Source organism: Limanda limanda, chromosome 9 (genome assembly GCF_963576545.1).
Source record: "Limanda limanda chromosome 9, fLimLim1.1, whole genome shotgun sequence".
In the NCBI taxonomy this organism is placed as follows: Eukaryota; Metazoa; Chordata; class Actinopteri; order Pleuronectiformes; family Pleuronectidae; genus Limanda; species Limanda limanda.
The window spans coordinates 9,765,041-9,788,396 of NC_083644.1; the positions used below are offsets into that span (position 1 = coordinate 9,765,041).

At 41.6% G+C, this 23,356-nt stretch overlaps 2 protein-coding genes across 2 annotated transcripts; one reads left to right on the forward strand and one right to left on the reverse strand.

Annotated features, from left to right (window-relative positions):
* Positions 1 to 163: 163 nt before the first annotated feature.
* On the reverse strand, positions 164 to 15,287 carry rab3ab (RAB3A, member RAS oncogene family, b). Its single transcript, XM_061078829.1, has 5 exons — positions 15,229 to 15,287; positions 5,669 to 5,893; positions 2,320 to 2,438; positions 1,694 to 1,818; positions 164 to 1,195 (listed from the first exon to the last, which is right to left on the reverse strand). Exons 2-5 carry the CDS (start codon positions 5,891 to 5,893, stop codon positions 1,005 to 1,007), a joined length of 660 nt encoding a protein of 219 aa, XP_060934812.1. The 5' UTR covers positions 15,229 to 15,287; the 3' UTR covers positions 164 to 1,004.
* Positions 15,288 to 17,549: 2,262 nt separating this feature from the next.
* On the forward strand, positions 17,550 to 22,434 carry mpv17l2 (MPV17 mitochondrial inner membrane protein like 2). Its single transcript, XM_061078095.1, has 6 exons — positions 17,550 to 17,960; positions 18,495 to 18,715; positions 19,538 to 19,699; positions 20,042 to 20,118; positions 22,035 to 22,163; positions 22,345 to 22,434. Exons 2-6 carry the CDS (start codon positions 18,526 to 18,528, stop codon positions 22,432 to 22,434), a joined length of 648 nt encoding a protein of 215 aa, XP_060934078.1. The 5' UTR covers positions 17,550 to 17,960; positions 18,495 to 18,525.
* Positions 22,435 to 23,356: the final 922 nt, after the last annotated feature.

Below are 23,356 nucleotides of genomic sequence, written 5' to 3' on the forward strand. Positions count from 1 at the left end.
CAACATATACCTTTTTTATATTTGATACTATCCTCATTGAAGTTCATTCCTTTTCAAATTCATTTTCAGAAATGCATACCTGTAGATATTATATATTTATATATATATATTGCACAACATTAATATGTACATTTGAAATAAATATAATTAAATAAAATGTGTCTTCATGTTTTTACTATTTTTACCTAGCTATATCTTGTTCATATTTTAAAATAATAAACCGGGCTATCAGAATACAAAAAAAGTTTGCTGAAGAAAAGTAAAAAAAAATAAAAGGCCAGACGGAGCTAAACAATACTCTTCCTAATACCTGCAGCATCCGTGTTGAGATACAAGGTGAGGAAAAAAGTAACACAGATCCATGTATATATGATTCCGTATGAATCCAGAATCATATAAGAAATATAACACATCGGTATGGAGCAGCTTTCAGCTGAATCATCCCTCTAACATATAGGTAACTCAACTGTGACCTTGTTGGTCCCCAAGGCTGACATCTTCTCAAAACATTTGACTGACATGAAATGAAGTACTGTAAACATGGGAAGGATTTAAATGGCACTCTGAGGACGGACGCCGTCAAATCCTTCTTGTTAAACCACACTGAGGAGCAGGGGGACAACGGACAACAGGTCTGGGAACTGAAAGAACACAGGTTGCAAAGAGTCTGAAACACTTCGGTTTAACTGAACTTGCTTTGGCATCAGCCTGGTTCAGCACTGATCCAAAACCAGCCCCAACACATTTTAGCTCCTGGTTGCGGAGGAACCAGAAGCAAACACACCTCAAGCACTGGTCCACGAGAACCTCAGAGCGTTTCAGACACTTTTCAACCTGATTCTTGTGACTATGAGCCAACGATCCATACTGACATACAGAGAGAAGCAGGAAAGTAAGTGAAAAGGGTGATGGAGAATAGACCCGGAGCCTGGTATCCAGTTGAGGGAGAAGTAGAAGAAGGAGGAGGAGGAGGAGGAGGAGGAGGGAGGAGGGAGCAGTCAGCTTTAACATGCACAGTCCTGGTGGGGTGGAGCTGGCTGCTCTGTCAGCTGGGGCCCCTGTTTGGCCCCTGTGACAGCCGGGTCTCCGGCGTCCAGGCTCTCAGACATCTTTTCACAGATGATGTCGACCAGGCGCTCGAAGGTCTGCTTCACATTGATGTTGTCCTTGGCACTGGCCTCGAAGAACTCAAAACCTGGAAGGGAAGGAGGGTAGGGGGGGTCAGAGAGGTTTAAAAGGTGTCAGATGGATTCACCTGAATCTAATGATCCGATTCCTGTCAGCTGAATTTTGAGATTTAACTCACAGAAACTAATTTCCCTTTATCCTATGTGATTTCAAGGCTTGAAATGGGCATGAGTGTGAATGTCAAAATACTCTGAGACTTTCCTAAACTTTCCATTCTGACATGGTATACTATGAATACAGCATAACGCTAAACAATAGCCCATTTATTAGTTTAATATTTTTTTCGGGAAATACACCATTCAAGATTCAAGAAATCAAGATTTGGACAAGAATGTACGTAACTCCTTGTAGCACCACACATTGTCATTCAAAGAATCGTGACAAACATTAGACGTTCATGTCCTGTTAAGTTTTGAGTCCTTCAGTAAACTCTGACCAGTGTACACAACTGTGAGTCATGTGTTTGAACAGTGTGTGTGTGTGTGTGTGTTCACTATAAACTCACCAAGGTGTTCCGACAGCTGCCGGCCTCTATCTCCGCCCACCACTCGCTCGTCCTCCATGTCACACTTGTTTCCTACCAGCAACACCTGGGCGTTGTCCCACGAGTACGTCTTAATCTGAGTGGACCTGGGAAACAGAGAGGAAACTCAGAGGCTTTGTCATCTCACTGCAGCTACTTACAATAACTCAAAATGAAAACAGATTTACACATAAGAATATTCTCTCCTATACTCATCATCTCATGACCCCACAGAATTTATCTTGCAACCTTTTGGGGGTTACTTTGAGATCCTTTCCTTTTTCTCAGATACAGAATAACGAAGCTCGTCTTGAGCTGAGCCAAAGTCCCGTCAGGAGCCAGAAAGGATAAAAGATAGTGTTCACTGCAGCATCCGGTTCTCTGACAGACACAGAGCACTCGGACGCAGCGGACCATTAAAACAATATGTTCTGAAACCTGAACCGGATCATCCTCACTGTTCATCAATCGGCAGTATCATCTATTTCAAGCCTGGTGCTGATTATCTAGATACAACTTGATATGCATGCACGTGCCCACACACACAGGTAAATCTCCACGTTATCATTTGTCATGTGACCAAACCCCCCACCAAGCCAGCTACGCACCAGTCCTGGACGGCGTTGAAGGACTCCTCGTTGGTGATGTCGTACATGAGGATGAAGCCCATGGCTCCTCGGTAGTAAGCCGTGGTGATGGTGCGGTAACGCTCCTGACCCGCCGTGTCCTGGAAGAGAAGCAAGACTCAGATTGAAGAGGACAGTTTTATAAACTCTGGTGTCATGTCTCAGGATGAACCTTTTAGATGTTGAGGTTTGGATGTATCAATTAAACACAAACACAAAACCATTTAGAGTGATTTAAGTGGAGAGCTGTGCTTGAGAAAACACTGTAAAATCAAAATACAGCTTGTGTCAAATAAAACTAAAAAAAATTCTGTGCTATGAGTTTCTTGCTGAGGTTTCAGATATACCAGCTACTGTGACAAATGGCACACCAGTGATTCCTTGTTTTATGTTAATGAATTTCGTTTGTTGTATGATAAAACACTGTATCTGCCGGGTAAAAAAACTAATGCCAAACCAAAACTTTTATTTTTATCACTTTTTTGGGGGGGTTACAGCACACCCTTAATTCTTAAAACGACTACCCTGCATTAATGATTATTTTCAGAGTTGTGAAAGATACAGTAAGTGGACAGTTTAAAGGATATGATGTCAGGTGTTAATATCAGACCCCATAGTTTGCGTTGCATTACTTTGTTGTTCTGAATCATCTATAATTGCCTTTTCTAGATATTTAAAATCTACAAATGTTGATGAACAACTTAGTGTTCAGCCATCATTTCAGAAGCGTTGAGTCTGTCGATGAGTCATAGACAAACACACACTCTGAGGATCAGACATTATAATCAACATGTCAGACTGACACATCGTGCCCACGTGTTCCAGTAAAGCCACCGTGTAAAAAGGGTTGTAAAATAGGTGGGTGACACTTCATCCGCCCCTGCTCTTGTCTTTATCTCTGTGGTGAGCTTTGCCAAAAGAGCATTTTCCTCCCTCACTCCCTCTCTCTCTCTTCCTCCCTCACTCTCTCTCTCTCCTTGGCTACAGGCTCGGGTGAGGTTGTATTTCAGCGCTAAACCCTAATGAACGCTCAGGGAATTAAAGCTCAGTGCTTCTGATACCCAACACCCTGCATCTCCCTCGGAGCCGAGCAGCCTCAGGTTAAACAGCATCACTCCTCTGCTGTCAGGCTGGAGATCAGCAAGAGGGAAAGACACTGACACGCACACACACACATTTCGTTTTTTTAGAAGCTTTTCTTGGACCCATCGATGCATCTATTGACTCAAACACACACACATGATCGCTCTCATCCTTCAGGTCACGTAGTGTGTGGCATGTATTTTTAGCGTGTTGTAGCTCCGACCTTCACAGTCCATACTGTTGTTGTAATGTTCTTCTTGACTGTACGTAGCATCGAGTGGAATTACATAATGAACACATAAGAGCTCTAAAAACAGTTGAGACCAAAATCTTGGCTGATGTTTAAATGTTTATCTCCCAGCAGGTGAGAATTTAAAGTAGTAGTAGCTGTTTTGGGCCATTTGGGGGGAATTTTATGGACTTTTAAATCTCAACCAAGGCCATACAGTCCCCTTGAATTCAATCAAGCCACAAGAAATTAAATAGATAGTAATCCACTAAATAGGCCTGATCTTTTTCATTAAGAGCCATTCATTATTTCCTTGGAAATCAGTAGATATATCCTACGGAGTGGGATTTACTATTGGACATATTACATTCACTTATTACATACACACACAAACCCCACAGTGTCAAGTGTACATCACATGAATCTACATGAATGCGATCAACTACACATTGTAAGATAAATACACAGTGTATGTGGATTTCTGAGCCCATAACTCAAACCATTTTAATTTTTACTCCAATGGACTCTCAGCTGAGATGTTACGAGGTGGGGGATGGGGAATTTATGTGTGTGTGTGTGTGTTTGTATGAATGTGTGTGTTGGGTCTATGTGTGTGTGTGTGTGTACAGGGAGGGGAGGAGAACTCTACTCTGGGAGATGTGTAGTAATGGGGGAGGGGGAGTGCAGCACCCAGCCGTTTGGTTTCCCGTGTTCTGATTGGCTGAGTGTGTCTTCTGTACCAGAGGCAAGACCTGACGAAGGCTGACAACAGAGGCAGCTGAGCACACACACGCAGCTCCCAGCTCGCCATCGCAGCCCGGCCTGCTGCGGAACATGTGGTGAAGGTGGAAGTGATGTCACGGACCACAACGTGACAGTGAAACTCGGGGCTCACCTCACTGAGGGGAGCCTCAGCCCACTCGTCTCCACTCTTTGCTCTGTGATAGGGTTTTACTGTGAAGCGCTCAGGAGCCAAAGCCTGGTGTTTACTCCTGAGGGCGAGTGACTGTAACTATGTTGTGCATCGGCCTCTTTTCATTTCTCATATTCTACTCTGTCAGCTGGAAAAGCAGTTTGTTCACTGTGATCTGAGGACAGGACAGTGGAGACCTGGATATTTGATTCGCAGTATTACGAGAACCCATTCATAATTATGTGCTATCCATATTTCTCAATCTAAAAATAAGGTTTTGTTTTAGAGATTCAAGTAATGATGATAATAATTAACTTGGTTTGTATAGAACCTTTAATGAAAGAAATGCAGCTTAATGTGCTTAACATACAAACACAAGGATATCTTTAGTCAGAGGTGTGGAGCTAATCCTGAAATCATGTTTTTTTTAAGTTAACACTCCCCTGGGATGAAGAGCTGGTTTGTACAAGTCGTCTGACCACACAACGTTGGGTGATTGGGTGAACAACAACCATGTATGTGCTCTCTATTATCTGAGAAACCCGCAGAGGGGAAAAAAGACAAATACACTTGGAAAATGGCAGAAGCTTAGGAAAAAAAATCAAATGCATAAACCAAATTATGCCTTAATGCGGCAGCCAAACATACGACCGGCTGCAGATTAGAAACATAAGAATGTTTGTCTAACAAGCAGCTTGCTAACAACAGTGAAGAAAACCAGTGGGACAATTTGCCTTCTACTGTGGCTCGAAAGCCACTGTAGAAGTAATATGAAGTTTATTTACATTATTATGTGTCTTACTGCCAACAGACATTGTCAGCAGTTGAGGTGACTGGAATATTATGTATTGATTTAAGTTAATGTGAGTTAACTGTAGTGAAATCGGTAATGAATCAGATTCAATCGTCAGATTCGTAAAAATGAGTAAAAGTTAATTAAAAGGTTTTTTGTTCACGGCTCAGTTGTCGCACAGCCGACCAGGACCTTCTTCACAGAGTTTTCATGTTGTCCCTGTGAGTGGTATTGGTTGTTTGTCTCTACGCGTCAGCCCTGTGACTGGATGGATGGATATTTAATTAAATACCTAAAAAAACGGACGTCTTACCCAGATCTGTAATTTGATCCTCTTGTCGTTCCTGTAGATGGTCTTCACCTTGAAGTCGATGCCCACTGTGCTGACAAAGGCTGGTGTAAAGGAATCATCAGCGTAGCGGAACAAGAAGGAGGTTTTGCCCACGCTGCTGTTTCCGATGATGAGGATCTTGAACATATAGTCGAAGTTTTGGTCCGAAGACTCCTTCTGCCCGTAGGTTGCTGTTGCCGACGCCATCTACGGAGGAAGATTAAAACGTTACTCAAAATAACCATTACAACAAGGTTTCAAGGTAATTTGATCGTCTTGAAAATTGACAAATTGTTTCAGACTGTGATGCTTTCCCCTTTCACCATAGGGTAGTAACCTGAATATCACTGGACTCTGAACTGTTGGTCAAATAAAAAAGCTACTTGACTGCATCTCATTGGTCGATAGGAAACCACACCAGATGTTTTTCACAACATCTTACAATCAGAATTATTAATTGTACACATAATCAATGAATCAGGCGTGTAAAGGGGCATGGATGTTGTTATTGATTGTACATGGAGCCACAAACTGAGGCCATAGCTTGCAGGACGCAAGGACAGTGAGGACGTAGGGACACATGGAGGCTACATATGGGAAGTGCTGTGAGTGTCTTCCCATAAAAACTAATAAATAATACTGTATATAGACAGAAAACTAGTGTCTTTCCGTTAACATTTAGCTGATTCACTCAGTATCCCTACATTTGTGACTTGTCCACTTATGAAAATTAACATTTCCTCATTCCATGAAGAGAACATGTAATCTGTCTGCATTTATGTTTCTCACAAATTATTTGTATATAAACACTGTTTCCAGGAGACAGGGTTTCCTGGACTGGTTGCTAGCAAAGCAAGCGCTCTGAATTAATGAGCAAACAACACACACATTAGTCAAATTAAACCCTATCTCACACAGAAAAGGTCATTCAATAAGAAAAATAAGATGAGATTCTATCAACATCTGTTAAATAAAAGGATAACAAATGACGAGTCAGGCTTAAGCATTGCACATTTGCTTTATGGTAATTAATCAAAGCGACATATTGCGATGTCAGGGGAAAAAGGAGAAAACCCATCTGAGTTTCCTCCATTTGGAGACAGGTTGGAGGCAAATGGCTCAATCTGTCACAATCAGCTGGAGATGGGAATCATGTGCAGAGGAGAGCAGGCAGCTGCAGGACAAGCACCAAGCTGAAGCCAGTTTGATGAATTGAAGGAGTTAAATATTCACCAGCTGGACGTGTGCTGAAAGTAAATATCTTTGTGAAGATAACATCAGTTAGTGTCTTAACAAGGTGACTGTGTCCAGCTCTGTTCTGCTCTACAAGTACAATCATCTCAGATGTGTCATTTCCGCATGTTTCTGATCAACAATAGTCAAACTGGTGTTGCGGTTCAGTGGAGGCAGACCAGTCAGTCCATGTCCGGAGTGACGTGGCACCTGGAATGCTGAGACACAGGTAGAGCTGCAGGTACTTGATCTCTTATTCTGCAAACACCTAGTTAACGTTGTTGGTATACGAATCCCAAGCTTACAGCTAAAGTTACAAGCTCAGAGAAGAATGGAGAGAAAGACGTATCCGGACATCTACACCCACACTGACACCACTGAGAAGTAAGAATGTGACTCTGGTAACCTACACACTCAGGAACCACTGTGGCAGGTGGATTAATCTAGGTTATAACCAGGACAAGTATCTGTGATTCTCTGCAGTTTGTTTCAATACCATAAACGTGGATTAACAGGGGATTAACGATCTGTGTTTACTCTCAGACTCAAACATAAACGTTGTCCCTAAAGGATTTTTTTCCTTCTTGCTCTGAGTTCATGTGAGCAGGGCTTCCGACACACAGCATGGAAAGCAGGCCAGTGTGCGCTGCAGTGCAAGTCCATCAAGAATTAAACACCCTGCACCACCCTGCTCTCCTGATGACACTCCAACACCAGGGCACTGAGATAAAGAGCCAGAAAATGATCACCATCCTCGTGTGTAGGCCAGGTAGCTTTAAACATTGAGGAATAAGGTGTATTTGGTGTATTGAAAAATAATATTTTTCCCTTTAAATGTCTGTGTGTGGAAAATAGACTGAAGTGTCTTTCTGAGAGAGATGGTGCTCGAGAGACTTTAGTTTTATTGACCTTGTACATTGTGTTAACACGCACACGGACAAAATGTACGACTTTCGTTGGATTAATCGACCTGTTGTGTCACGGATGCTCACACTGAATGTAAACACTAAACTCCCAGTCAGTTTTGTGCATTGATAATTCCAATACAGTTTATGCAGACAAAATAACTGCATTATCCATATTGACAACAAGAGAACAGAAACAACAACTGCAGAAAGATAGGAAAAGGACAATATGGTTTCTGTTTTGCAGAAAAGAGAATCTGAGCTACGGTCAGTTAGTTTCAAATACTAGTATAATATAATAATAGTAACACCAGCCTGCTACAGTTTACAAGGGACATGTAGAAAATCTGGAAAAGGATGCACATCTAAACTTGATAAGTGCAAAGTGCAACAAAACCAAAAGACCAGAAATGTCTCCAGTGAGGTTCCCACAAACTATTTAATAACGTGCCAGGTAACATTTTAGGCACAGACCCTTCTTCAAAACTGTGGGGAATCAGACCCCAATTATTGTCAATAACTCTGATCATCCAACAGCCACATTGTGAGCTCCTTCAACGTAATTCTAAAATAAGTTAGGTTCATTTAATTTGTGACAAACCATAAGCTGCTTGACTCAAACTCCCACCACTTGCTGTTCTGAAGACATCACTGAGAATTCAGGGATACGAGGCCTAAAATGATTCAGGAGACCTTGTTGACTCTTAAGAGCGATGACTTGAGCCCACTCCACTTTGACTCCATACACCCTGCTCTATATTTAGTCTATTATCTCCACTCGGCAGCGGTGGAACACTAGAACTCTCGGGGAATAAGGCACAAACAAAACAAGCGCACCGTCCTCCTCACAGCTCCGGCCTATCGGTTTACATGAGGAAACGGAGAGATGCCCGCTAAATAATAAAGAAGCTCCGACCCTTCCTCAACACATTCATGCTTTGCTACGGAATGATGCTGAGAAGACTCAAAGCTTCCACAACACGTGGGACAGTTTTCATAACGGCAAAAAACTGTTTGTAAAGAAAACCTGGCAGAGGAAAAATCATGGAGCCAGAAATTACTGAGATTATTATTTTTATAGTTTCTGGTCTGATTTGTGCAACTAAGATATCTATTTTCAGCTTGTTGATCTTAGAACATCAGAATTTGCTGCAGTCGCATGGTTGTCAATCTCCATTTAGTTGACTGATAACTTCAGCTCCGCCTGTGACGTCCAGAATAATCTGCAGCCTGGAGCTCCTGTGTTTACTTCAAGAGACGAGAAGAAGAAATATATGATGTCAAAGATAGATGTAAAATTAAATGTGAGATTGGATTCACTGAATATTTTACTTTTTATATATTGTGTTTGAAAAAGCTCTTTACATATAGACTATGGATATTTAATGCTATTTCCTTTTTAAAAGAACACAGAATTTGAAGACAATGATGCACAGATGTAAACAAACTCCTATTAAATCAGAGGGATCAGCATTTTAAGGCCACATTTCATATTCTGTGTTAAACATGACCAATTCAGACCAATTCCAATTCAATGTTGTTTGAACAGCAAATACACTTGCCCCTGTGTGAGCGCCCCTTGGCTTGTTGTTCTTAACATGAGTAGAGGTCATGTGCATTTTTAGCACATTGCTATCTTGACTCAGTGTCGAGCGATGGCACCATCGACCAACAACAACCTGGTCTGAAGTCAGTGGTGTCTGCGTACACAAGTACACATTGTGCAATCACTTCGTTACACACACTGTGAAGCAGTATTGATAAATGAAAGCTGTGGATTATTTGATCAATTGTGGCAGTACACTGCAGCACTGCTTCCTCTGCTGGGATGTGTGTTCCTTACTACCTGGCAAATCCATTAGAACTACCAATCCACCAAGGTGCAAATGTACGTGGCTTTAAAGGTATCAGGAGCTGGCACTTTGATTGTTTTATGGAACATTACTCCCAAAACCCACCAATGATTAAATAGAAGCGTATTCAACCTTTTTTAACCGGGCTCCTGCTGAAGCAATGCTTTCCCCCCCGATTTCTGCTCTGGTTTTATGTACAAATTGAAAATGCCCAAACTCATTCATCTCCCAGGGTGCTGAGCTGAAGCCGTAATCACGTACAAAATGCTACATATACATTATCAGTGTCTTGGAAAGATTTTAACATAACTTAAAAAGAAACAAACACACAAATTACTAATGATATCCTTCAATGTATAACCTATATAAATTATTTATTTAGCAGCATGAACCACAACAAATCTAAAAATGCAACCCGGACTGTTTCTCTGGCTCGGACTCCAGCAGAGCCACTGGAAGCGAGATCACACTTGATCACAGCAAGTAACTGGTGTTCGATTTCCACTCTGGCCAGCTTTATTAAAAATGTATCTACTTGTGTTACCGCTGCACCAAATTGCCTACTCAGCTCGGCAGCTACTTCTGCCCGTCGATGATTTTCTTTGGGCTGTGTCAGCGGTGTTCCAGTGAGTCAGACCTGGTTTTAGACTTAGAAACAGTCACAGCCTCAGGGTCTAGATTGTATTCTTCATGTAAACCTTTTGATAACATTTGCTTCTGCGTCAGTGCAAATTTAAAACTCCTGTACACCTATAACTCTAATTCCCTTGAGCTGATTCTGCACCAAATAGCTAGTTTACCACCTACAAAAAATAATAAAAAGGTTAGCAGGCAACAGTTATTTATAGCAGGGATTAGAGGACATGACAAATTAGCAGCCACTGTTTGGAAGTCTGGATCTTGTCAAACACGTCCACAGGCCTTTGTTGGCATTCAGAGGGGGGGTGTTCAGTGTCGTCTGTACGCGGCGAGATTACTGCAGCCTTTCCTCTGCGTCTCAGCGATTAGCTGAGGAGAACAGAGTTGGCTTAACCTTCACTAAACACTAATTTGATACAGAAGCCTACAAACCGAGGACCCTGCGCTTAATCTCAAAGTAATTAACAAATTCTCATTATGCACATGTCATGCAGGCCGAAGGATGCTACTGCTGCTGCTTTCATTTGTCCATCCTTCCTTTTATTTGCTGAATGTGCAGACTCATGATCGTGCTCCTCCGCAGGGATCAATGCAGCCTCATCTTCATCATCATTATGAAGTCAAGATTTACATCCATCTATTATCTAGGGTTGTGGGGGGGTGGGCTGCGGCCAATCCCAGGTGACATTATGGAAGGAGGGGTGGAGCTTCAACAAGTCACCAGGGTAAGCATGCGCGGACATACAATCATTCGCTCACATTCTCACCTACAGTCAATTTACAGTTTCCCATTATCCTAAAAAATCCGAACTAGGAACCATCATGTTCACAGTAATCCGTCCAGTAGTTTTTGTGTAATCCTGCCAACTAAAAGACAAATGCAAGCGAAAACATAATCTCGTTGGTGGAGGTAAATATCTCTAAATATATCTCTAAAATGCAATTGCAGCAAATGGTTTGACACTACATCGAAAGGATTCAGGCCATAAGACACAAGTAATAATAGTGTATTATAAATTTGCTGGATTCAGGAAAAATATCTCAAATCATTTTTCAGTCACTGCATTCAAGGAACCATCGAATAAAGACTAAAACACTGGCAAACGGTTTGTCGAGCAGTGTCAGGCGGGACAAACTGCACAATGGGCACTGCCAGAAGCTGCTGAGCAACATTCATCTCCTCTGTCATGGAGGGGGAAGGGGAGATGAGGGAAGGGCGTGCCTTTATCAGGACTGGTATATTTGTGGCTTTGAGTTTTACAGTGAAATCCACGTCCCTCATCCAGGTTACTGCTGGTGATTACAGTTCTGTATGATAGGACTTGACTCGGTTGTCCAAACGTCTAAGGTCACATTAGGCTGAGTGTTCGTTCGTGCCTCTGTTCTCATGCTGGGGTGATTCTGATGGACAGATTTCGATACAAGACCAGGAAAAAGTGCATTATGGTAGAAAAACTTTGGGATTCTGCTCACTTAGAATGATCTTAGCAACATGCAGCTCAACATCTCCGTGAAGGGATATCTGCTTCACTCGGTCTGGATTTTCAAACCATGAAACAAGAGGGCTGAATCTGAATTTCTTAAATCCTGATTTAATCATGACTAAGGGTTGAGACTTTCAGTGCTGGACAATGACATCATCAAGCTCCTCTAAACCTGTCACCTAAAGGAGATTGACGAGCTACAGGAGGCTGAATTGATCCCGAGCTAAGTGCTGCTGCGATCTGCGAGTCGGGCCCATTTAATCAGCGTTGGCTGGCTTCCTGCAGACTCACAGCTAATCTCCAGCTGATCCCAGATCTCCCAAACACCTTCCAGCTCAGAGACGGTTACTGAGACACCTGCTGAGGTGATGACAGATGCACAACAACAACAACACCACCTGATCCCATCGTAGAGAAAAGGGCGTATTCAGGTTTTACTTCATGCTGGACACTGCATTGGACCTCAGTGCTGGAAGGAACACACCTTAAATGATGAACAATTAGCTGTTATTGGCCGTGTGCCCCTCAGAAAACTTTAAAGAAATTCTACAGTACATATAAAAAAGTGATCTGACCTAAACTGGTAAACACATTGCAGGGGAAAAGCTACAAGAATGATATTCAGCTTTAGTTTTAAGTGAAAATGATAAATCTTCACAATCAAACACTTGTTTCTACACCTGCTGTACATCTTTGCAGTGTAGTCAAGTGATAGTGGAGTTTTGGGAAGTGATACTGATACCAATATAAGGGTGTAAACATTTTTGAAACCGCTATATAAGCCAAACAAAAAAAATATGTAGAAGAACTGGGTTAGACAAGAAATTGAAATGATGAATGAAATGTATTATAACAGTGTAACCATAATTGTCATGACTATAAGTAAAAAGAAACACAAATTAAACCAAATAACTCAAATTAAGTAAATTATTTTGATGTCAAATCTAAACATGAATGCACGTTTTCTGCATTTTTTTGTTCTCTAAAATAAAATTTCAGATTGATGAATATTGGCCAACATCAATGCAGATACCTATATATCATTATATTAATTATCAGCCAACCGACAAATCACTCAAGCTTTAATGTATAGCTATTTTACTATATATCGTTTTAAATGTCATGTCTGCACCAGCGAAGAGGCTGATAAAAACAAATCAATTGAGTCCTGGACGGATATTGCTGTTGTTCCAGAGTGAAGTCAGCAGGCAGTTGACCTCTGACCTCACTGACAAACTGCTGGCCTTTGCAGCTTTCCTCCCTGCCTGCTGGCTTGATCTCTTTCTAGGAAAAATCAAGTAGTAGCGTATTCACTGTTTTTGACACTCAAACTGGACCACTGAAACCTGGTAAAAGGAATTAACAAAAATTTTAAAAAAAATGACTAAAGAGCAGAGAAGATGTAGATTGGTGTCACTAACACGGCACTGATATGACGCTGCTTCCAGGTTGCCTGAGACTGCATTTTCCCCCTTTTTTGCTCCAATCACGTGTCTCCGTTTCTTGGAAGCGTGGGGATGCAGATGAGGAGGGTACGCTAAAAATAGCATCTCTTCATCTTTCTTTCCTCCAAAGCAAATAGAGAGCAGGGAGGGCAGCAGCCGGGATGAGAGAGACGCGTTCAGCGCTGGAGTGTGCGGGTGAATTCAGGACGTTTGTCTCTTCGTAAAGCAGTTTAAATCGGTTGTCTTCTATTTGATACGTTTCTATACCAACTGTATGCATTTCGTTTTAAGAGCCTGCTTCAATTATGATGCAGTTTTTGCTCGACAGCTGCTGACAGATAATGTGTTGTACTTTGACTTCTCCAAGGAAAATCCCTCAATAAAACAGTCAGTAATGTAACAAAAGGCTTCGACCCTCGGTTGGATCCTGGTTGGTACCGTGGCAGTTGGTCACAGGCGACGTGGACGTCCACGTGTTTTTTTTTTAAAGAGAATGAGCAGTTGTGTCACTCCTGCCCTCAGGTCTGACTGCCAGTGACTTTCCTGACAGCAGAGGAAGAGCAGATGTGCCCTGCAGACCGTGAGCTCCTCACATTCAGACTGTTTGAATTCGATGAAACATCTTCACGGACGTGGACAGATTATGGGGAAATTGGCCCAACGGGCACAGACCTATCAAAGGGCCTCAAATCTTACCAAACAGGATCCCTGGTGCACAGTTGAAAAGTGGGGTTTTCATTTTGTGGGTATTTTGCATCTTTTTGTTGTAATTCAGAGTCTCTTTGTAGTTCTGTTGAGTCTCTTGAGATATTTGTAATATCTGTGTATCTATAAACTGAACCCTGTGGCATTCAAACAATAAATATAGTCACTGCACATATGGTGATATATTTGCAGGTTGAAAGGAATTTAACTGAAGCACCAGAACCTCCGCCTCCCACCTATAGCTTAAATATTGGTGATTGAAACACACACACACACACACACACACACACACACACACACACACACACACACACACACACACACACACACACACACACACACACACACACACACACACACACACACACACACACACACACACACACACACACACACACACACACACGAAGCTAACATTTAATTCAGCAGGAGATTCAGTATGTTGAATATTTTTCCACTCATCTTATCTCTGCAGTATAAATATGTATTTTGGCCACTCCCAACTCAAGGAGGTCAATCTACAGTCGTTTCTCTGGGTTTTTCTTCCTCTGCTCTGAACTGTGCTGTTGCGGTAAAGAGAACACACACACACACACTCAACGCAATTCAGTTGAGAGCACAAAGCAAGATTATTTTCACCACAGGAAGACCACATATCCTGCATATGGTGCAAAATAACATGTCACACTGACACAATATTCCTATAGTCATCCTCATATTCAGACTGATGGTATAGCTACAGTAGTCAGTGGTGAACTGAGGCTATTTCATTATAATAATCATGAATGAACATTATTAGAAAACGTAAGATAATTTAACAAATTTCGGACCAAAAAAATATCACGATTACTCTCCTCTGGTTTTCTTTATGAATGGATAACAGGGTTTGGATGGTTTTCCGCTATTCCAGGTCCAAACCCATCTATTTGTTCCTGGTTTAATTTCCACCATCGGACGGTGTGAAACGCCTTTTCCTGCAGGACAGGCCCCGAGTCCACCCGGAGATCCACCAAAGCAGCAGCTGCCTCCACATGCATCCACACCGAGAACACGATCCACCATGCACCTCACACATCTGGGACGGTTTCACGGTTTACACGATTAAAAACTGCTGCTCTCAGGCAGAATATTAGAGGTTCTACAATCTGAAATCCCTCATTTGATATTTCAGGATCAAGTAAAAGATAAATACAGGATACAATTGACTGTATAGATGAAGACGTGTGTTTTATAGCTCTGTGTAATAATGCAATAAATGAATAAAGACGAAATTCTCACCTTTATAGATTTCTATCTGACTGCTATCCACCGCGTCCAGCACCCGCACAAACACCACCACAGTCAAGTTAGAAAGGTTTTGAACTGCATCCGGATTAGAGTTCCAAAATAAAAGCCGTTAAAGGAACTGGGGCTAAATTACAAATTAAATGTGTCAATATTGTTTTTGAAAAGAAAATGCATATTTTCAAAGTGTAATTTTTATACGCAGTGTTGTTTTGTAGGTCTCTGTAGGCATTCCCAAGATTTCCTTTAACATCCAGCAGTTAAACCCAATATATTACAGAGATTTACACTTCATCACGGACAACATATTTTGCATATCGTTCTCTGCATCACTCAGTTTGACGGAACTCATTACAAACGAAAAGAGACAGTCATATCATGTTATTCATCTATAGAACTCTGCTGTTAAAACTTCTAAATAACCTAAGCTCTCTTCTCTCATTTCAAAACCAGTACAAACAACACAAGATCCAGGTAATAACTTCTGACTTCCTTCATATTGGCAGAACTGGAAAAACGGGCCTTTTATATCAAAATACTTTTACATTAGTAGAGGGTCCCCTCTACGGAGGCTGCGACTTTTTTAACAGTAGCCCAGACTGGACAAACTAAAAACCTTTTGAGTTTTTATGACAACTGAAGGCTACCACCGGTTCTCTCTCATGCTTGGAAGGGGAGGTTGAGCTGCAACGTGCAACTTCACCACTAGATGTCACTAAATTCCACACAGTGAACCTCAACTAAAGTAAAATTCCAAGAAATTGCACTAAATCTTTGGATACAATTTTGTGTTTAGTGAAATAGACATTTCATACCAACGATGATGATTTAACAATGAGAAAATAGAACGAGTCACATAATAATTTAAAGGCTCATCCAATGTACTGTACTGCTTTATTTTTCCATATCTCCACACTCATGTGTTTTTGTAAAGTTCTCTGCAATGCTTACAAATATATTTTAATTGATATACAAATAAAGTTTGATTGACAGAGTGAAAATTATAAATCAACAACCGTGTCTTCACTTTTAGATTTAGTATTGCACACGTGTAGCACTGACTGACATGTATCACTGTAGAAAAACAACAACACTGAGCAATGATGCAAAAACACAAACACATTTGTCAAAATGTGCTGCACATATTACCCTCAATGCAACACCACCACAATTGGGTTTCTAACACCACACTTCCATCTTTTCTTCCTCAAACATGAATCTCACCCTGAGATCAGGTCTTGTAGTTTTCTGTTGAGCAACAAAATACTTTTACACAACTTCCTCAGCACCAGCTAGTAAAACGTAAACCCTGTAAACAGACTGTGGTGAGTGAAATGAGTGAATACCTCTTCAGCTGGTTCCAATTTGACTGGAAGCCACTCGGCCGTTTTATTTTGAAAGAGAGGTCGCTTCCAGTCCTGCGCATGTCCGCCATTTTTTACGCAGGTCGACATAAAGTGAATGGCAGGTGGGAGGGACCTTTGAAATGTCCATTTGGCAGATTGACAGCTCGTCTGACGAATCCAGAGCTTCAGCCGAGCGACTGTCCTGAAACGCTCCTCCTCAAATAGTCAACCCGTCATGAGTTATTGAAGAGAAACTGAATTATTGATCAAGAGGTCAGCGGTAACCACTGCTGAAATTTCCACCCAATAACTGTAAAGATATTCCTGCATTAACCTTTCAGTAGTACTGCATTCATATGGGTATAGATGAATATAGCCTGTATACATATTTCCTTTATTTAGAATAGATACATTTAGTGTTTTTTATTATTTTGTTGTTTTTAATTGCTTAAATTAATGAAGAGTTTCTGTTTCTAATGAGCCATCAGCAAAAGTCCAGTCAGATCTGCATGTGTGAATTTTAAAAAGCTGTTTATGAATGGATGTGACCTGCAGCCCTTTTCTCTGAAGATAAATAAAGTTAAGACAATTTAGTAACAAAGTAAAGACAAGCAAAGGATCCTTTTGGAGGATTTCACTCAACCTGGAACCCAAAGTTATTATCATTAAGGTTTACAGCTGATCTGTGAAGTAAGCTATTTAATAATCATAATAGATCATAACAATTTAAGCTCTTTATAAATGGTGCCTTGTCCGGTGGGATAGGGAAACCACAGACGTCAATACATATTATATGTTAGTAAAAGTTAACTGTTTATTTTTCAAATCAATCCTCGATAAAAAACAATATCTTCACTGAGGAGCTGCCACTGTTCCTCCACGCCACCAGATGGCGCTCAAATATGTATCACCCTCTCCTATTCGGTTTGGTGTGAAGTTTGTTTCACCTTCGATCGCTGTTAACCTCGTGAAAACTGTGGTTAGATTAAACTTCAGATTAGTCGTAATAGAGGCAACTGGTTATAGTTTGGATTCGGGTTTTAATCTGGTAAATCCCTGGTTGAAACGACTGGTTGTTGTTAAGGTCAGAGTTAGCCTCATCTTGAAGTGATTGTGAAACTGACTTCTACCCAGCACCGACCCGGGGTCTCATGGTTGACGCAGATCCCCGACCAGTTGAATGAGTGGATTTTAAAGTAGAAAACCATAGACTGTATATGGTAGAAACCAGTATGAATGGTCGTTTTGTGTCCGGTAGAAAAACGTGTCTTTAACCCGGTGGTTTCCGGCTTCACAGTCCGAGCAGCGCAGCGTTGAACCCCGGGCTCGGTCATTCTGAAGCTAGCTAGCGGCTAACGTTAGCATCCGGAGCAGAAGCTGGTCAGTGAAGTGTTTCATCATTTAAGAGCTGAATGAATGTGAAGTTGGAAATAACTTGTGAAGCTTCATTCAGGATGAGAGACATATTCTAATCAGACATTTAGCTCATAAATATGACCTTTATTTTGTTATAACACATAATAGTCACTGTGGGTTCGATTGTTTAAACTTTACCCAGGTGCCTGTTAAACTGTCATGGACTTCTTGTATTGATTGTTTGAATTTTAAAGACCTATGGAGTGAATTAAATAAACCATCTAACAAAATAAGCCAAAGTTTGAATGAATGAGGTTTGAACTCAACACTGATTCAACGTTATTATGTAAACTCAATAAACTGTAACTTTCCTGGAAACTTACATCAGACTCATAGCCATTGGTTGTTTTCCTTCATTGGTGTTGATCAGTATAATGTGGGAGCCAGAGATGGGTTGTGTTATTATTCCTGTGAATACTGAGACTCCCTGGGTGATGGATCTGAAACATCAACTCCAGTGTTTGTGAATAAGTTCTTGCACTGTTTTTTTCTTTGCAGGTGACCGGACTCTCTCCACGGTCCTAACATCATGCTTCCCCGGGCGGGTAAAGACTTTTTGGTGCGGATACAGTTCTTCTGGCGGCCGCTTTTCCAGGGCCGGTACCTGCTGCTCACCAACACCCTGAGTGGAGGAATCATGCTGTCACTGGGAGACAGTCTGCAGCAGAGCCGGGAGATCCGCAAAGAGCCAAAAACAATCAGAGACTGGAAGAGGACAGGTGATATTTCTCTTTGTGCATGAAATACCTATTTATACCCGACACACACAGGGTGGATCATGCAAACTGCTCTCAGACCAGAGATTGATTCACTCAAGAGTAAAAGAACAGGAAGTCAGTCCTAACACAGAGGAACTCACATCTTATTCGGCCCTCGCACTTCATCTTATTTGTGTAAATACTTTGATAAAATACTTTAATAACATGGGCTGTTAGTGGGGGTTTGTGTTTGTTCAGTCACTTTCAGCTGCCAAGCAAACACGAGTTCTGCTTTTACAAATCAAATTGAGGGGAAATGGGTGATTTAGATGAAAGTAAATTTCATTTTTAAAACATATTTTTAAGCCAAATTCTGAATAACCTGTTTTTGAAGAACAGCCTTGCTGCATTCATGCACAGGTCTACGTCAGGAGCGTGTGATGTGGTTAGAGGTCACGCCCACCCTGCAGTAATGACACTGCTTTGCACAACCTGCTATTACTCTTTATATCTGACATTTTTATTTGAAATCTTTAAAGCATAATGTTAATGTATAAGTTTTCCTGTGCAAAAAATAAAATTAACTAAGATAAAAACTAGATTTACAGCAAAATGTAAACCTTGATAATATAAAAAATACCTTATATATAGTATATATATTAAAAACCTTATTGTGTAATATCCTCAATATAACACCCTGGCCATTTGCTCAGTGAACAGTCTAAACTTTCTTGTCCTATTTTTACTCAAATACTGTTATATAGAATGAAACATAGTAGTTTGATCATTTTGCCTGGCCCACTTGTTGCTATTAATATGTTCCTTGTTATTTATTTTCTCAAGGCTCCATGTTTGTGGTGGGCTGCTCCATGGGTCCTCTGCTGCACTACTGGTACTCCTGGTTGGACAGATTCTACGTGGGCAGAGCCATGCACACGGTTGGAAAGAAGGTTCTAGTGGACCAGCTGATCGCCTCACCAACAATCGGGTTGTGGTATTTCTTAGGTGGGAAGATTTTCAGAGTTTATTGACACCAAGCAGCTTATCTATTTTCTCCAGTAATGCACATACACACACCTCAGCATTCACCCGGCAAGCACATGATCAGTTTGTCTATGACACACGTACAGACGTAAGACAGAGTGTACAGAGTCAAAGGTTGTTCTTTAAGATGTGGGTGCGGTAAAACAAAAGAAAACGTTTGTCTATATCAGAGGTGGAGTTCAAAGGTCGCCGGTGATAACCAGCGGGAATATGATCCAGGTTTTCCTTCTCTCCTTATCTAAAGTTGGTTTTGATGAAACGTGGCGCTGACGCACATCTGACCGATTACTGTGTTTACTGCAGGTATGGGCCTCACGGAGGGACACACTTTATCCGAAGGATGGGAGGAGTTCCGAGGGAAGTTCTGGGAATTTTATAAGGTAAATATACACCTGTCGTGGGCAGACCTGCAGATCAGTGCACGTACACTCGCCTTGTCACTCACTCAATCCGTCACGAGTTCTTCTTTGTTCTTAAGGCTCTTATATACTTCTACGTATCCGTTTCTCGGAGAGGTCTCAGCGGGGGGCAAAGAGTCTTTTTGATTTTTACTTCTCCGACGACTATCCGTCTAAAAACAATTCCCGCCAAACCCATAGGTGGCGCAACGGAAGACGAGCTCAGAGAAGCCTACCCCATTTGGGAAGAAGAAGTCCACGTGTCTCTGTTTACATGTTAGCCTGCCTCCCACACACTGAACCATGGCAACTAACAGAACTAAATAAAGTGACACCCAGCGTGTCAAGATGCTGATGTAATCGTTTCTTAGCGCAGCGGTTCCCCGGTCTTGTTTCCGAACTGTGTTGCTGATTCCACAGCTTGAATCTGCTTGAGGCTACATGTAGCTAGAAGCTACACGGACCTAGCTCCCCCCCAGCTTCCACACACAGTCAGCAGGGACTCCCGGCACTAACAACTACTATCCAGTGTTTGCTTCTAACCTGACGGTATTATAGAAACAGTGTCATGATAGAAGTGGAATTAAAGTCGTGACGGCGGGTTCTTGCACTGTTACCACCGCAGTTAGCATGGTGGCTAGCCCGCTAGCCTAGCCTGCTAGCGCCGTTTTGAAAGCTCGTTCTAACCGTATATGACCGTGCACACATGCCCTCAGTGCTCTAACGAGCCACCGTCAGCCGGACAACTCCGCTGGCTTAACACACACGTCACATTAATCGTAGAATCATAGTTGTGTTCGTGTTTGTTGCTACAAGTAAACGGGAAGTTTGAGGTCCGGAAATACGGAAATGACATCATACGGAAATGATGTCGTTCGCGGACCAATCACAGCCAACAGCGGTCCGTCGGGTCTCCAACATGAAGACGGATAGTTAGAAAAATCAGACGTGTACGAAAAGCTGTCTGAAGCACTCGGAGTGGACGTTTCACGACGCATAGGGCGGTCTTATCTGTCCGTAATAGAAAAAACGGAGAGGCATAAATTGGCCTTTAGAGACGAGACGTTAAATTTGCAATCCGTTCGTCTGTTCTCGTTCATGTAAAAAAACAAGAAGAAAAAAGCTGAAGGTGAATAACAGTCAATGTTCTGTTCAGCTTCTTCTGCTTGTTCTGCTCAAACATGAGAAACAAAATTTGCCAAATTCTACCCACAATCCCTTTTGTTTTAGGGTCACATCAGTTTGGTGACTTGCCATGACACTTGTGGCATTACCTTCCAACAAATATTCAGGAAATCAACAGTAGCAACTCTCTTAAACATAATCTAGGAGCAGTTTATGTATTTATTATAAAGCAATGTACTAATAAGGATTTAACTGACACCTCCCCGCTTCTATTTTCTTTATGTCTCAAAATTGTCGGCCCTTGATGCTCTGTTGCCAAGGTCGAATCAGGTCATTTAGCCACACTAGCAGCATTAGCTCTAGCGCCATCGGCAGGCTGACACTTGCAGTTATAAGAGAACTTTCTTGATGACTTCTTACATTTGACAGGCACTCATATCTACTTTTTGGGTAAATTGTATGATTTTTAAAGCTCAGAATTTTCTGCACTGGTCATCATGTTGAGGAAAAAGATTTGTTGAAGAAATCTTACCGGAGGTTTTCTCTAAATCAGCCGTTTCTCCTCAGTCAGATTTGTAAAAGCAGAATTCTTGGTTTCTTGGCAGCTGAAAGTGACTGATGGAACAAACACAAGCCAATAAGCATTAACAGCCTGTGTTTACCAGTGGGAACGCCCGTGCCTGAGAGAACAGGATTCCCTCTTCTTCTCACAGTTGTGTGTGCTGGGTAATCTGTTTGTTTATGTTGCTAATTCCTATTGTTCTGGCTGCCAGATGGATTGGTGTGTCTGGCCTGCCGCTCAGATGATCAACTTCTATTACCTCTCGCCCAAATACCGTGTCGTGTACATCAACGTGATCACGTTAGGGTGGGACACCTACCTCTCCTACCTCAAACACAGAGTAAGTCAACCACCATTCTGCTCAGTAATTCCTGGATAGTTTCTGCAAAGTTTCTCGAAAATTAAAACATGAAGGGAAATATAAATGCCTGTAAATGTCTATAAATGTGTGGTTAAACAGCTTTAAAACAGGGTGATATTGGTTATATTGATGTGTGTATTGGTTTCTGTTGTGCTGACAGGATGACAGTCTACACACTCACCTGACGTCAGACAGCGGCGCTGTGGATTTACAGCAGGAAGCGTCCAAACCTCTGGAGGAGAAACCTTAGAAACGGCATTCATGCTCCGCTCTAAGCTCACTCATTCAAGGAAAAAGAAGGTTTTTGGCTGTTTTCATCCGTTAAAACTTCTTTTCCTCCTTTGCCAAATGCTGTGAGCGTTGTGTGCACCACAGTTTGGGAGACTCTGATGGCCTTTTTCCTCCGACAGGCCACTCCTCTCTTTGAACCGACCGTGTGTTTGTCTGGACTCAGCAGAGATGTGGATGCTGAAGAGTTTGAACACTTGAACTTGCAGAAGTATAAATGTGTCTCTGCTCAGTTTGTGTGTGTTTGTGTACTAATGGTGTGCACTCCTAAAGGAGCAATCAGGGATGAAAGGGCTCTTTCACTGCCCTAAACCATTGCAGTCAAATCTAACTCCCACTTGATGAGAGTGGTTGTAGTGGGAAGCTCATAAATCCAGCAGATGCTTCCAAAACCAGTATCATCTTTGTTGTGTTGTTACACACAACGCTTCAAAGTGCCTGAAATCAATTCCAAGCAACTCCTTTTATTTTCTATTATTATGCTGTTTTTAAGTTTCTGGTTTGACATGAAATAATAATAATTTCATGTGGAGCAGCTAATGACCAATTACTTTCATTTTAACATGATGTGCTTTACTGTGTATCTCCATTGGCTAATTTATACATGAAGAGTTTTTAAGTTTGGCAGGTCAGATGATAAATAAGTTTATGTGATGAAATGATGTTGTGAAAGTTTGAGTCTGTGAAGCACTTGTCATACACTCACGCAGCACTGTGATAGGACGCCTAGCTCCAGGTCCAGCCTCCGTCCTTTGTGCGATTGTTGACATGAAGCATTTACGCACATTTGTTTGTTGTACGTTCATGCTGGGAATCTTGAGTATTCTCGCCACACCCTGAATGTGTTGATTCAGATGAGGTGACCTTGCACTGAAATAAACTTT